This window comes from Drosophila erecta, unplaced genomic scaffold (genome assembly GCF_003286155.1).
Source record: "Drosophila erecta strain 14021-0224.00,06,07 unplaced genomic scaffold, DereRS2 tig00000021-arrow-pilon, whole genome shotgun sequence".
NCBI classification, from domain to species: Eukaryota; Metazoa; Arthropoda; class Insecta; order Diptera; family Drosophilidae; genus Drosophila; species Drosophila erecta.
The window spans coordinates 21239213-21251649 of record NW_020825198.1 but is presented as its reverse complement, the minus strand read 5'-3'; the positions used below and the strand labels follow the sequence as shown (position 1 = coordinate 21251649).

Here is a 12437-nt window from a genome sequence, read left to right as displayed (position 1 = left end):
CTCCATTGGATGGCGATAATGGGCGGGCATTAGCACAAAGTCAATATAAATCAAAACCCGGGCCACGAACTCGTATTTTTTGTAGTGAACAAATGCCTCTGCTTTTTGGTTGCACCAATTCCCGGGCTATGCTGTTTAGCTTCCTCGTCTAATATTCCGAGAACGAATTCCAGAGAGATCACTGGTTAGCTGAAGCTTCCTCTACAAACATCGAAAGCTTCCTTTTCGGCCTGGTTAAATGTTTTTTGGCCAGTTTTAACTTAACTTTCGAACGCAGCAGCTCGCGTCGCATTAACTGCCGCTCCCTAACGGTTAATACTGGGATACTGACTTTGATTCTGGTTCAGAGCAGCAGTATCTTTATTTCAGGTTCACGATCCACACCGTAAAACAAACATTTGGAATAATTTTAATGTAATTAGGCGATGATGTCGTACGGCAAGGTTTGTGCGACGTTTTGTGACCAGTATTTAATCTACTAACCAACTGCACTCCCAATCGCCCGATCAGCTTGTGGCATTCCTGGTCCTAGTCCTAGTTCACCTAACCCATGGTACGGACATTACTGCACCGTCTTTGGACAGGACCATCTACTACCGGAATACGCCACCCGATCCGTTTGGTCACTACAGCTACGAGTTCCAGACCACAAATGGCATTACCACCAAAGGAGCTGGTAATGAGAATGGAGCCGTTGGAGTGGTTCAGTTCGTTTCTCTCGAGGGAATACCCATTACCTTCTCATACGTGGCCGATGCAAATGGATATCAGCCCACCGGAGATCAGATTCCTGCCATCCCGCCCCACGTCATCCGCCAGTTGGAGTACATCCGCACGCATCCACCGGTGGATGAGCTTCGGTCGAGACGTTGGTAAACAACTTTACGACATTACAGCAATTATGTATTGACGTCTAAATAGCTGGGCTGGCTGAATATACAACTGAATACGGTTCGGAATATTTTTAATTCGTATTTATGTTAATCATTTTTGCACGCCAATCGGACAAAAAGGCAACAACAAGAGCAAACCAAAATATATAGCACGTCAATAAATATTATAGAATTATAAATAAAGTACTAGACTTAATTGATCTGCGTTCCAGAAGTCCGGAAAGTTTGCCTAAAGGAAGGAATAAATAATCAATAAATAACAATCAAACTGGATAAAATATAATGAGCATGTCAATGAAATTTTTAGCTGTGAATATTTCAATATGAAAACCCTGAATGAATATGCTGGCTAGGATGCAGATAAGGAAATCGGTAAGGATAGGGAAAAATAATAATTTTAAATAAACTAATAGTGTTTAAAGAAAAAATAAAATAATATTTATCATACATGCAAAAGAGAAGATAGAATAAAAAATACATTTTTATTTTTTGTAAATGTATAAATATTTTATCTCTGGATAATATTTTTAAGACGTATGGTCTATAAAAATTGACAACAAAATTTAAAATTTATGGTTTGAAAGTAGAACTAAGCTTTATCAACGCTATTTCGGTCTGACTTAATTAATTTATCGAAAGCGTGTTAAAACCGGCAACTTTTATAATGAATAAGAATGCTCCTTTATAAAGCCAAAGATTTATATACTGCAAAACTAGTGGAAGTCATGTTTTCTATGCATGTTGACATTAGTCTACAAAATCAAGCGCACTGAAATGCCAGCTTTCATTAGTTCGCTCCTGCTCTGTGAGCTTTGCTATAAAGTTGTCGTACTAATCCGATCCGATGAGCAATCTGACCTTGTCTTTAAGAACGACTTTCGTTTCTGCGATGGCGCAATCGGCGAGAAGATTGCGCCTGTCGCCGCTCATTTGCATGTGGGCGCCTAATTAAGGCCGTTGCATAATATTGACCGAATCTCGAAGAGCGAATTAATGTAACCAGCAGACTAATAAACCATGTGGAGTTGACACCGTTTAATGTCACCGAGCCGAAACAAGTTACTGATTGATGCCATCGCCTAAAACTAATACCCAACTTGGTTCCGGCCTCGGAACGATTACCGCGGGCATCTCCAAAAGTTGAATGCCACTACTGCTGGATCCAAACCACTTACTTGCACTCCAAACCACCGCTTAGGTGCTAGAACTCCATCCCACTTAAACTTATTCAAATATGAATTATTCATGGCGGGTTCGTTTATCTTATCTTCCTTTCAACAGAGTCATTAGATAAATGACAAACAACCCGCAGGCGCAGATCACCAATTTGTGCACGTCCTATTTTTGTATACTCGTACATAACTATCAAATAATCATTAGTTCCTCTTGAACCGCATCCACGTGCCAATCCGGTTGCTGTTTTTAAAATCACAACATTCGCTGATTTACGGATCGGAACGGGGCATTTATAAGGCTATCATGACAGTCCAAATGCTTTAATGCCACCGCTGGGGTTTTAGAATCCAACTTAGTATTAAATCTTATTAATCAACTACCTGAAAATTTAAATAGGCGTACCTTAGCCGCCAACAGCTGTTGGGCAATTAAGAACGTGTCGAAAGTTTCGCTATTAAATATGCATTCATAACCGACTAATCTATTTATAAAGGTCGACGACCTTATTGACTTGAGAAATGAATGGTTGAATCCATACTGACAATATGTAAACGTTGAGACTGCCGCCTGACTTATGGATCATCTATATTCGTTGGAACAAAGTTGCCATCAGCTTGTTTAATTAACTTATCTGAATTGATTTACATGCATACCGAATTCCAAAGATCGTACGCAGAGTAAAAAGGAACACGAAACCGATGTTCGTTTCTTTACAATTATATATTTCAAGTTGCTTGACATATATGTATGTATATATCTCGGTGTGTTTGTGGCCTGGGTTTGTTTGTTTTGGGTGTGAATCTGGATATGGAATCTTTTATGGAATTAGGAAGCGGGAATTGTTTACCTGTCCTTATAATTTTACGGGGATCACTAGTTCTTAGGAAGCATCAATATTTCTGATTTTATTTGTGCCGATTTCGGAACTTCGTTTTAATCAAATGTTTGTGTTTAAATCGATTTATTTAGTGTAATTGTTGAGTTGGCGTGTAAATACATACATTTATCTTTTTTTCAAGTATCTCACATAAACTCTATGTTTATACATTTTTTTGTCGTTTTCATCTTGTAGTTTGTCTATACTATTACTAAACCTAGACACGATTTTTAAGAGGCAACCAAAGAGATCTGGGTAGAGATCCCTGGCAGCCGAATGCGAAACGGACCGAATGAACAATTTGATTGATTGAATTAGGTTTTTCTTCTGGTTCGGGAATAAGAAATAGTTCTTTTAGTTTACTGGAGTGTTTAATACATATACTAAATGTAAATATATATTGAAAAGGTTCATGTGTATTTCTGTCTTCGTGTTCAGTTGTCTGTGAAGTTGTTTCGGTTTTGGGTGTCAGGGTGTAGGTTTCAAATCGGGGTGTGCAAAAGTCCTCCAGAGATCTTGAGCGCGCCCACAGCTAAAACCTGTAGCAAAAATTAAGGTCTTAATATCCCAGTTCACGCTGGTACTTCCATTAACTTACCAGTCCTCTTCGCATGCCAGTATGGTATAATGGTCATGGCCACGCCCCTAAGGCCAATCCTAGTCGGCCTTTGTCTCCGAAAACTCCTCCAGGGCAAAAAAGCTGCCGCCGGAGGGGCCACCAGTGCTGCTGGCCGTGCTCGTGGCCACAACGGTCGTTGATGCCGTGGCACTGGATGCCTCCGACACTTGCACTTCTTCGCCGGCCGTGGCGGCAGCCGCTTCTTTGTCATCTGCACTGCCGGAAGCGCTCGCTGCCTGCTGAGCGGCCTCCAGGACCTGTTGCTGAACCTGGACGATGGGCTGGCCATCTGCCGTATACGACACGGACACTGGGATACGGGTACCATCCTCGCTAATGACATGAGCGCCTTCCTCACCATCCTGTCCCTGTTGGATAATTAACTGCCCCTCGGAGTTCAACAGAGAGGCATCGATAAGCTGCTGTTCATTGTTGTCGCCATGCACAAGTACCATTTGGCCACTGCCATCGGTCATCATCTGGAGTGTTTCGCCCTCAAGTCCCTCGCCGGACTGCAGCACTCCAACGCTTTGGAGCAGCTGTTGTATTTGCTCGGGATCTTGCACAATGATTTGGTTGCCTTCGGCGTCGGTCAGGATGTGGTTGTCCAGCTGGAGAAGATGGCCGTTCTCGTTAACAATGAATTTGATCTGGCCACCTTCCACCTGCGCCTGCATGGCTTCGTCAAGTTCCATGGCCACATGCTCGCCACCTGCAGCTTCACCAGCCTCGCCCTCGGCTCCAGTACTTGCAGTAACCTCGCCTTCGCCTGATTCACCGCCTTCAGCGGTCGCGGCAGTGGCCTCCGACTCAGTTGTGGGTGTATCTGTAGCCTCACGCTTAGACCCTACTTCTCCTTCGTCCGATGGTTGTGGTTCCTCAGCAGCGGCGACTTCCTTCGACTTGCCGCTTTCTCCAGTCTTGGCCTTGGCTTTCTCTTGGCCCGCTTTGCTAGCCGTCTTGGTTTCCTCTGAGGTCTCAGCTTCAGCAGCGGCAGCCTCGTTGTCATCATCTAAACTGGGCATGGAAACGGGAGCGGCGTTGGATTTGCTATCGGCAGAGGAGGCCTCACCGCTTTCGCCCTTGGCATCAATGCTGCCCTGGGACTGGGACTCGTCTTCGGCCTGATCCAGATTTGGCATGTCAATGCTAACAGAGACAGGTGCTGTGGCATTGGGTGAATCCTTTTGGGATTGGTCTCCGTCCGGTTGCGGGATAGTAATGTTGAAGGTTATGCCGCCACTGCCCTCCTGCGAGGTAATAACCATTTCGCCGCCTTTGCTTCCAGGCTTGGTCGCCTCTCCGCTCTCGTTCTTGTCGGAGTGGAGCTTTTCAAACAAACTCTCGATGTCAGCCTCTGCATTTTGCTCGCCACTCTCGTCTCCGGCTTTACCCGATGCCTCTCCGGGCTCATCGCTTAGTAAAGCCGTAGCTGCCGAATTAAGGGCAGCGGCTCCGGCCGAAGTTCCCTTCTTGTCACGTCTGTGGGTCTCCATGTGGTGGTTGTAGTATGTCTCCTGGATGAAGGTCAATGAGCAGATGCTGCACGAGAAGAAGCGAATGTTGTTCTCCGCCTCGGTGGTGGCCACCACAGCAGCTGCAGAAGCCGAAGCAGGCACGCTATCGCTGAGTGCCTCATCAATTGTCTCTTGGAGGAGCTTCTGGGTGTTCAGGTTCTGGCTAACTGGCTGCTTGGGCGATACCGTCGCGGCGGTAGGATTTTGATGCACTTCGAAGTGCTTAACGAGAAGTTCTCGCTTCGGGAAGGTCATTGAACAAGTACCACACTTAAAGAAGTTGGTCTGATGCTGTTTGGCATGCACAGTAGCCGCATCGCGCGTCTCAAAGCGTTGAGAGCACAGCCGGCACTTAAAAGGCTTTGGTTTACCAGCGGCATGCTTGCGCATATGCTCATCAAAAACGCCCTTGTCCGTAGACTTGAACTGGCAATGGTTGCATGTGTACAGCGATGTTCCAACCACGTTCAGATTCTCGTTGGCAGCAGCAGCAGCGGCGGCTGCAGCAGCAGCCACGGGAGCTGCAGATGCCGGTATGGTGGTGGTGCTGGTCACCAGTACATTGGTAGCGTGATTCGTCTCCATGTGCTTGCGCAGGCTGTTCTCGTTCACGAAGTTAATGTGGCACATGGCACAAGTGTTATCCATGGCGGTGTTGTGGTCGCGGACCATGTGCTGTTTCATGGCTCCGAAGTGCGGGAAGATTTTGCGGCAGGTCTTGCACTGGAAGGTCTGCTGCTTGCAGGTTTCATAATGTGTGTTAAACAGCCGCATATCGGAGGTTTTATAGTCACATGAAGTGCACTTATAGATCTTGGTGGCCTTGCGTTGGACTGTCTGAGTACCCTGGACGCTGCTCTGGGTGGTTCCTGGGGCGATCTTGGACTGGCCAACTGTTTCATTTCAAAATAGGCATTAAAAAAGCTTTAAAATTTCTGTATTAAGTGCTTACCCGGATTTCCCTGCAGGACCTTACGTGGACGCAGTAAATCCGCACTAGGACTCTCCTCCAGCGAGCGATTAGCGGCTCCGCCGACCATTTTCTGCATCTTGAGCGGCGGACTACTTTCCAGGCCAACATCCTCGTTAATGGCATACTTTTTGTTAAGCAAACTGATGAGGTTCGTCTTGACGCGCTCCACATCGTTTTCCAGGCGGTCGTAGTAGTTCACCAGGTTGGTGCAGCGTGAGCACACGTAATCCTCGCCGCATACAATAACGAGGAAACCCTCGCCCACGAGCTGGGCCAGTTTGTTGGGGAATTTGGTGGAAGTGTGCGTGGTGCACATCTCAGTTAACGAAGTCTGCGGCTCGCAGCGGTCATCGCAGATGTAGCATCGCGTGGCTAGTCCGCCAACACCCAGACCACCCGACTCTGCATCGTTGACCGCCTGCTGCTGCGCTATTCCGCCGATGGATGAGACTCCTCCGGCAGAGGCACCTCCCCCGCCACCACCACCGGGTACCACCAGACGCGTCGATTTAAGGATTCGCGGCTGGCTGGGACCGGTCACAGTGACCGCTCCGCTACTGAGCAGATTGTTAAACTTGCGGTAGGTGGCCGGATTCAGTTGGTTGTTCATCTCGTGGCGTTTTGGATTCGGATGAGCACGCCGTAGTGATGGTGTTTTTCGGTTTGTGCGGGCGCAACACGCGCAACTGCAAGCCGCTACTTTTCAATATTAATCGGCGATTACGACAAACTGCACTCCTGCACTCCGGTTGGGCACCTTGCTGGCCTTTAGTTATTGCTCGGAATTGGATCGGCCACTCGAACGAAACTATCTATATTTTTTGGACACCAGGAACAACAATCTTCTCCGTTTTTAATTCTCGGTATCGTTCTGGGTTGTCGCGGCGTCACTTTGACTGTACTAAAGACTCGGTGCTGTATTTTTTAGGGTTAAAAATGCGTATATGCTACGGCGGTTCTCGTCGGCCGCATATGGTCGTCTCGCTCTTTAGCATGCTCGCTGCCCTGGCACGGCGGGAGAACATGGGCTAGTTGTTTCGCTCGCACGCCACGGAAATGGCGGCTGCCTGGGAGGTCAAGCACGGTCAGACAGAGAAAATGTAACAGCGTTGCCGTTTTATACGATGACGGGATTAATTACATTATAAAATAATTCATTTAATGTGCTAATTGCGATTGGGCAGTGGTCGCATACAAATAAATATTTATTTCTTGTGCTTGCTTTTATAAAAACTTTATAATAAGCACCGTTTAGGTTTGAAAGGCGTGACGCGTTTTGTGTGTCATGCAACGGCAAACATTAATAGTGCGTTTCGCAGGCAGCAGAGGGCGCACTTGCCCGCCCACTTTGAATACTTAAAAAATTGTCCCAGAAAATAGTTGGAATACTTAACTTCTGAGGTAAGCATTAAATACTTGCATTTACGCAGTGATAAAGGCCAACATCACTAATGTGCTAATACAGAAGACCGATAAGATTCCGGAATTCCAAATTTAGCCATTCGATTTGGTCTCTCTCTTACAATTCAAGCCAAGGGAAAGTCGTGGTGGAGGGGGCTCTCTTATCAGTAGCGATAATATAACTTACGACCTGATAAATGTTCCAGCCAAACCACAGAATTCAGTTAACGAACGAAACGAAAAGCAAGCGGACACCGCCTCGATCCAAGCGAAACATAACAAAATAAAAGCCCCTGGCCAGTTGGCTTTTTGTTATAAGAATCATTATCGCAAGTTTATCAGAAAATATAGTAAACGGGTGGCAAACCTATTTGTCCGGCTCGATCGTTCAGTTGGCCAACAGACGTCGCGTACTGCAAAAGCGCACTCAACCCGATCGATTTGAGTCCCGCATCCGGGGCGTGAGAATATCAAGCAATCGAAACCACCCCTTACGTCCAACAGTCACGGCAAAATGTATTCAGCACCAGCGGCGAAAATCAAGCACTTTTGCTCCCTCAGAACAGTCGCAGTTTGGGCCGGAATTCTCGGAGTGGTAAGTCAGCGGTTGGAATTCATTACAGTCTAGGCCAACAATCGACCGCGACCCCATTTCAAGCCCATTGATAAGAGATATTGTGACCATGAATGCACTTACTAAGATTGGATGGTCTTCCGCCATGGAAAAGTCGATTTTTCGAGGTGGCGAGCTAATCATGATATAATACTCATTGACTCATTGACGACTCCCAAACAGAAAAGCTGAACCGAACAGATAACTGATAATGTCGATTGACGTGTGTAAACAAGTGAATGAACAAAAGATCTAGATTGGGACATTAAAACCGTAAATAAATATATCAAGTTTAAAATAATATAAACATCTAGAAGTCATCAACCTCATTTACGATGGAGAACAGCGATGCAACTTATTTATTTCGCTAATTTTCAATATAAATATAACTATGAATTTATTAAAATCGTTTTGAACAAGTTCCAAACAAAAATAATTCGCAATTTTATTTAGTTTCTTTTGAATCTTTTATAAGTTATTATTTATTGTTTTTTTTTTTTTATTTTAGGCTCAGTCTATCATCTGGATAGGATTGACCATAACAGCGATATGTGCCTTCAATTGTGTCCTGTATATTACAAATGAACTCACCTATGGCTCCATGGTGAAGACTGTATTCTTTGACGTGTACTTCAAGGGCAGTTGCAAGATGAATCCCAACGATTACCAGAACTACGACCAAACTATCCTGAATACAGTGAACACCGTTTTTGATCCAACCCAGATTTTGATTTGGTCTTCGGTCTACCTGGGCGTTTCGGTTTGCTGGCTCATCGTCTCCGTTGTGCTGCTTCTGTGTAAGTATTTAAGAACCGGAAATGAACTGCATATAGAATTAAGATATCGAAACCTGTATGATTCACTAGGAGAAATCTAAACATTTGTTTATCAAGCAGCCAAAACTGTTGATAAAATCAAAAGGCCCTCGCATGGCACAAAGCCGTAAGTCCCAAATAAACAAAACCTAATGATAAATTCGCTTGGAACTTATATGACGGGTTATATAACGATTTCATGATGGTTATACTCCACTTTATTACATTCTTAGCAGTTGTTGGCAGGCTTTCTAAAACTTAAGAAAATTAAGCCACAAGTGAACTAAGAGGTCACATTCTGTGTTTCATTCTGTCTTAAATGTCTTTTTCTAAACTTAAAACATATTACAACGTGCATAGGTATGTTATGACTCAATCTGAATACTGATCAAATATGTACAAAACATATCTTATCTAGTAATTGATTAATTTAAATTTATTTAATGACATTTACTTTAATTTTAAACAAGGGATTTAGCTGTTTGACACATTTCAGGGAATACCATACACAGTGGTTTTTAAAATTATATTATTTAATGACTTAATTATTAGTTTGATTGATGTATCACCAATAAGTAAGCCCATATAAGTATCACATGTTTAGCGCCCTGTTCTTTTTATGACACTCTTGCCCGTGATGGATTATACTTGGTTTTATAGCCCGTTTATATTCGATCCCTTTCAGGTGTGCGCAAGGATAAACCAAAGCAGACCGTGACTGCCATCTACATCTGGGCCTTCTTCGTGGCCGCCATATGCAGCATGGATGTAGCTTCCGGAGTGATCTTCGGCGTGGATTTCGGACGTTTCCACCATGAGGCGCTGAAATATAATGCCAACAGTATCAATGAAGGTGTCATTTATCCCTTAGCTGCTACTTTAATCGCAGGAGGAGTGGCTGCCATTTCCATGATGATCATCTCCTTCAAGGGATTTGTTCTGTGGCTCGTTAACTTTAAACTGCTCGTATACCTCGTGGTGAGAGCCATTCGCATTTCCACCGATAAGGACAATGTGGTAAGTTGTGGTCATGTCTGCGGGTGAGCTCATCGTCCGCTTATGTTGGGTGACTTCTCCGTTGTCTTTTCTGATTCCATAAATTTTCGACACTGTCTCTGAAAATATTCGAACAACGTAAAAAGTCAAAATCGGCGGGCAGTGACTACGACATGGCTAAACTTAGCACTTTGTCGCCAATAACTCAATGTGGTGGAAGTAATTGCTGATAAGCTGGTTTCCAATTTGGCATCAGGTTTCTGATAGCGGGCTCTTGGGTTTTCGGTTTCGTGTTACCGAACACAGTAGAAATTATGATTTATTGCGCATTCAGGGCTTGGGTCTTAACAAGGATAGTTCCCGTAAACGAAGTTGCTCAGTATAAATATGAACTTTCGCAAAAAAAAACCAAATTTCTTCTGCAATAAAATATTACAAAATGTTGGATAGGCTGTATCTTTCTTGTTCAAATTTAAACGAACATGTCATTTTCCACAGGATACTTTGTTCAATCCTCGCAAGGATTCCAATGATATTCTGACCACCAGGACGCCGATTCGCGCCTACGAGGAGTGAGTAGAAATTATCCAAGAATCCATAACAACTTAAATCGAATTCTCGACTTTTACTGACAGGGTGGAGGTCCAGGCGTATAACAACGCCGCTTACGTTCCGGAGACCCGTTCCATGGCCGAGACCATTGAGGTGAACGAGGAAGCTATTGTGCGGGCAGCGCACTTGTCTATGGATTCGAACCTGATGGATCGTCGATTCCGGGACCTCAACGCGTTCCAGCAGTATCCGCCTCCGAATCCGCAGCAAAGCCGCCCGCTGAGACAAGCCTCGCAGAATCCCATGGAAACCATTGTGGTGGCCACCTCGGGATTCCCCGTACCGGACTATTCCCCGCAGCCCAGCCCGAATGGCATTCTGCGCACCAACCAGTACTAGATTATTAAGCCCTTTGGCCCTCCTAAGCCCTCCTATGCCCTCTTCGACACTATAATTCTCAAATATTCCCAGCTAAAGTTTAGATCAAATTTTATCAGCGGGAGCAATTTCTTCTGCTTGGTTATTCTTATTTATTTGCATGTTTATAACAAAATAGGTGTACAGTTGTAAATATATAACGCCGTTCTAGTTCCACAGTGGAATGGTATTTGTTTATATATGTAAATTAGTTTTTTATAGAGCTGATAAGAAAAGAAATCGGCCCCCAACAACGATTAATTGGGAGAAGATAAGGAATACAAAAGGAGCATCGAGGTGTTTTCTAAAATTAAGATGGCTAATTTATGCCAAATTACGTTTTTTTTTTTGTTTTTAATAGAAGTGTTCAAACTCAATTTTTATTATAAATAATATTGTCCATATTGTTCAATCAGCCCGCTAAAATGTTGGGCAGTGCGATAGGCTGATAGACCGATTATCGATTATCGCTATCGGCATGCACGCCTTACGCCATTTTTAGGCCCATTTTGAAGAAGCCTCTGTTTCCTCGGGTCAACAAAAGTTCACAAATTATATTCTGGCTTGTGATAAGCCGGGCAATATTCAGCGTTCATCTCTATTGCCGGGCATAAAACGTAGCGTGTGTGTTTTCGAATCCGATCATTTGTCACCGAAACACCCCCGGGAACGGTTGGAAATTTCACCACGCCGGCAGTTGCCTTTGTTTTTGACTTGAAAAACATGGTATTCATCACGAAATTCGCAAGGATTGGGCTGCAGGCCGCCCGCCAGCTAAGTGCCACGCCCCTTGTGGGCTTCCAGGCTCGCGCCTTTCACCTGACAAGCCTCCTCGCCAAGGGTAAACCATTTGTTTATGCAATACCCACTGAGTCTCAAACTGTAATCTCCGCCAGAACGCCGATACACAAACAAACACGAGTGGGTGGAGGTGGTATCCGGCAGCAATGCCATAGTAGGCATCTCCAGTTACGCCCAGGAGGCTCTCGGGGATGTGGTGTTCGCTCAGCTGCCAGAACCCGGCACGGAACTCAAGCAGGATGACGAATGTGGAGCCCTGGAGAGCGTAAAAGCTGCTAGCGAGGTGTATTCACCCGTTAGCGGCAAGGTGATCGAAAAGAATGCCCAGGTGGAGGACACACCGGCCCTGGTCAACAGTAGTTGCTATGAGAAGGGTAAGATATGCGCTAAGACCCTTTATCAACTTTATTAAAAACACATGCTTTTTCCCAGGCTGGCTCTTCAAGGTGGACCTGAAGAATCCCAAGGAACTCGAAGCCCTCATGACCGAGGACCAGTACAAAGCCTTTCTAAGCAGCAGTGGTGATCACTAGAACCAAATGCTAATTCTTCCCGTAAAGCATCTTGACTGTAGCTTTTAAAACGAGTAAACTAGCATTTGCTATCAGCTGAAAAACGCTACACTCATACCCAAAACTCACAAACCAAACTCATCGTCAATCACCCGTTGTTGTAGCTCTTGAAATTTGTTACGAATAAGAATCCACAGTAAATCCAAATTTTATATTTAAATTGGGCATCTTGACCTGCGGGTAGCAGACATCGCCTGCTCCCCCATGGAAACCGT

The 12437-nt window shown here is 44.7% G+C and overlaps 4 protein-coding genes across 4 annotated transcripts; 3 read left to right on the top strand and 1 right to left on the bottom strand.

Annotated features, from left to right (window-relative positions):
• The first annotated feature begins 48 nt into the window (after positions 1-48).
• LOC6543598 (pupal cuticle protein Edg-78E) lies at positions 49-1166 on the top strand. The gene is made up of 2 exons (XM_001973564.3): positions 49-443; positions 511-1166. The coding sequence occupies exons 1-2, from the start codon at positions 426-428 to the stop codon at positions 874-876; spliced, it is 384 nt and encodes a 127-aa protein (XP_001973600.2). The 5' UTR covers positions 49-425; the 3' UTR covers positions 877-1166.
• A 1847-nt stretch (positions 1167-3013) lies between these two features.
• On the bottom strand, positions 3014-7064 carry LOC6543597. Its single transcript, XM_001973563.3, has 3 exons — positions 6035-7064; positions 3545-5975; positions 3014-3485 (listed from the first exon to the last, which is right to left on the bottom strand). The coding sequence occupies exons 1-2, from the start codon at positions 6663-6665 to the stop codon at positions 3604-3606; spliced, it is 3003 nt and encodes a 1000-aa protein (XP_001973599.1). The 5' UTR covers positions 6666-7064; the 3' UTR covers positions 3014-3485; positions 3545-3603.
• Positions 7065-7371: 307 nt separating this feature from the next.
• LOC6543596 lies at positions 7372-11049 on the top strand. Its single transcript, XM_001973562.3, has 6 exons — positions 7372-7456; positions 7663-8051; positions 8578-8866; positions 9570-9901; positions 10379-10452; positions 10516-11049. The coding sequence occupies exons 2-6, from the start codon at positions 7971-7973 to the stop codon at positions 10829-10831; spliced, it is 1092 nt and encodes a 363-aa protein (XP_001973598.1). The 5' UTR covers positions 7372-7456; positions 7663-7970; the 3' UTR covers positions 10832-11049.
• Positions 11050-11323: 274 nt separating this feature from the next.
• Positions 11324-12369, top strand: LOC6543595 (glycine cleavage system H protein, mitochondrial). Its single transcript, XM_001973561.3, has 3 exons — positions 11324-11690; positions 11746-12024; positions 12083-12369. The coding sequence occupies exons 1-3, from the start codon at positions 11573-11575 to the stop codon at positions 12181-12183; spliced, it is 498 nt and encodes a 165-aa protein (XP_001973597.1). The 5' UTR covers positions 11324-11572; the 3' UTR covers positions 12184-12369.
• The last annotated feature ends 68 nt before the right edge of the window (positions 12370-12437 follow it).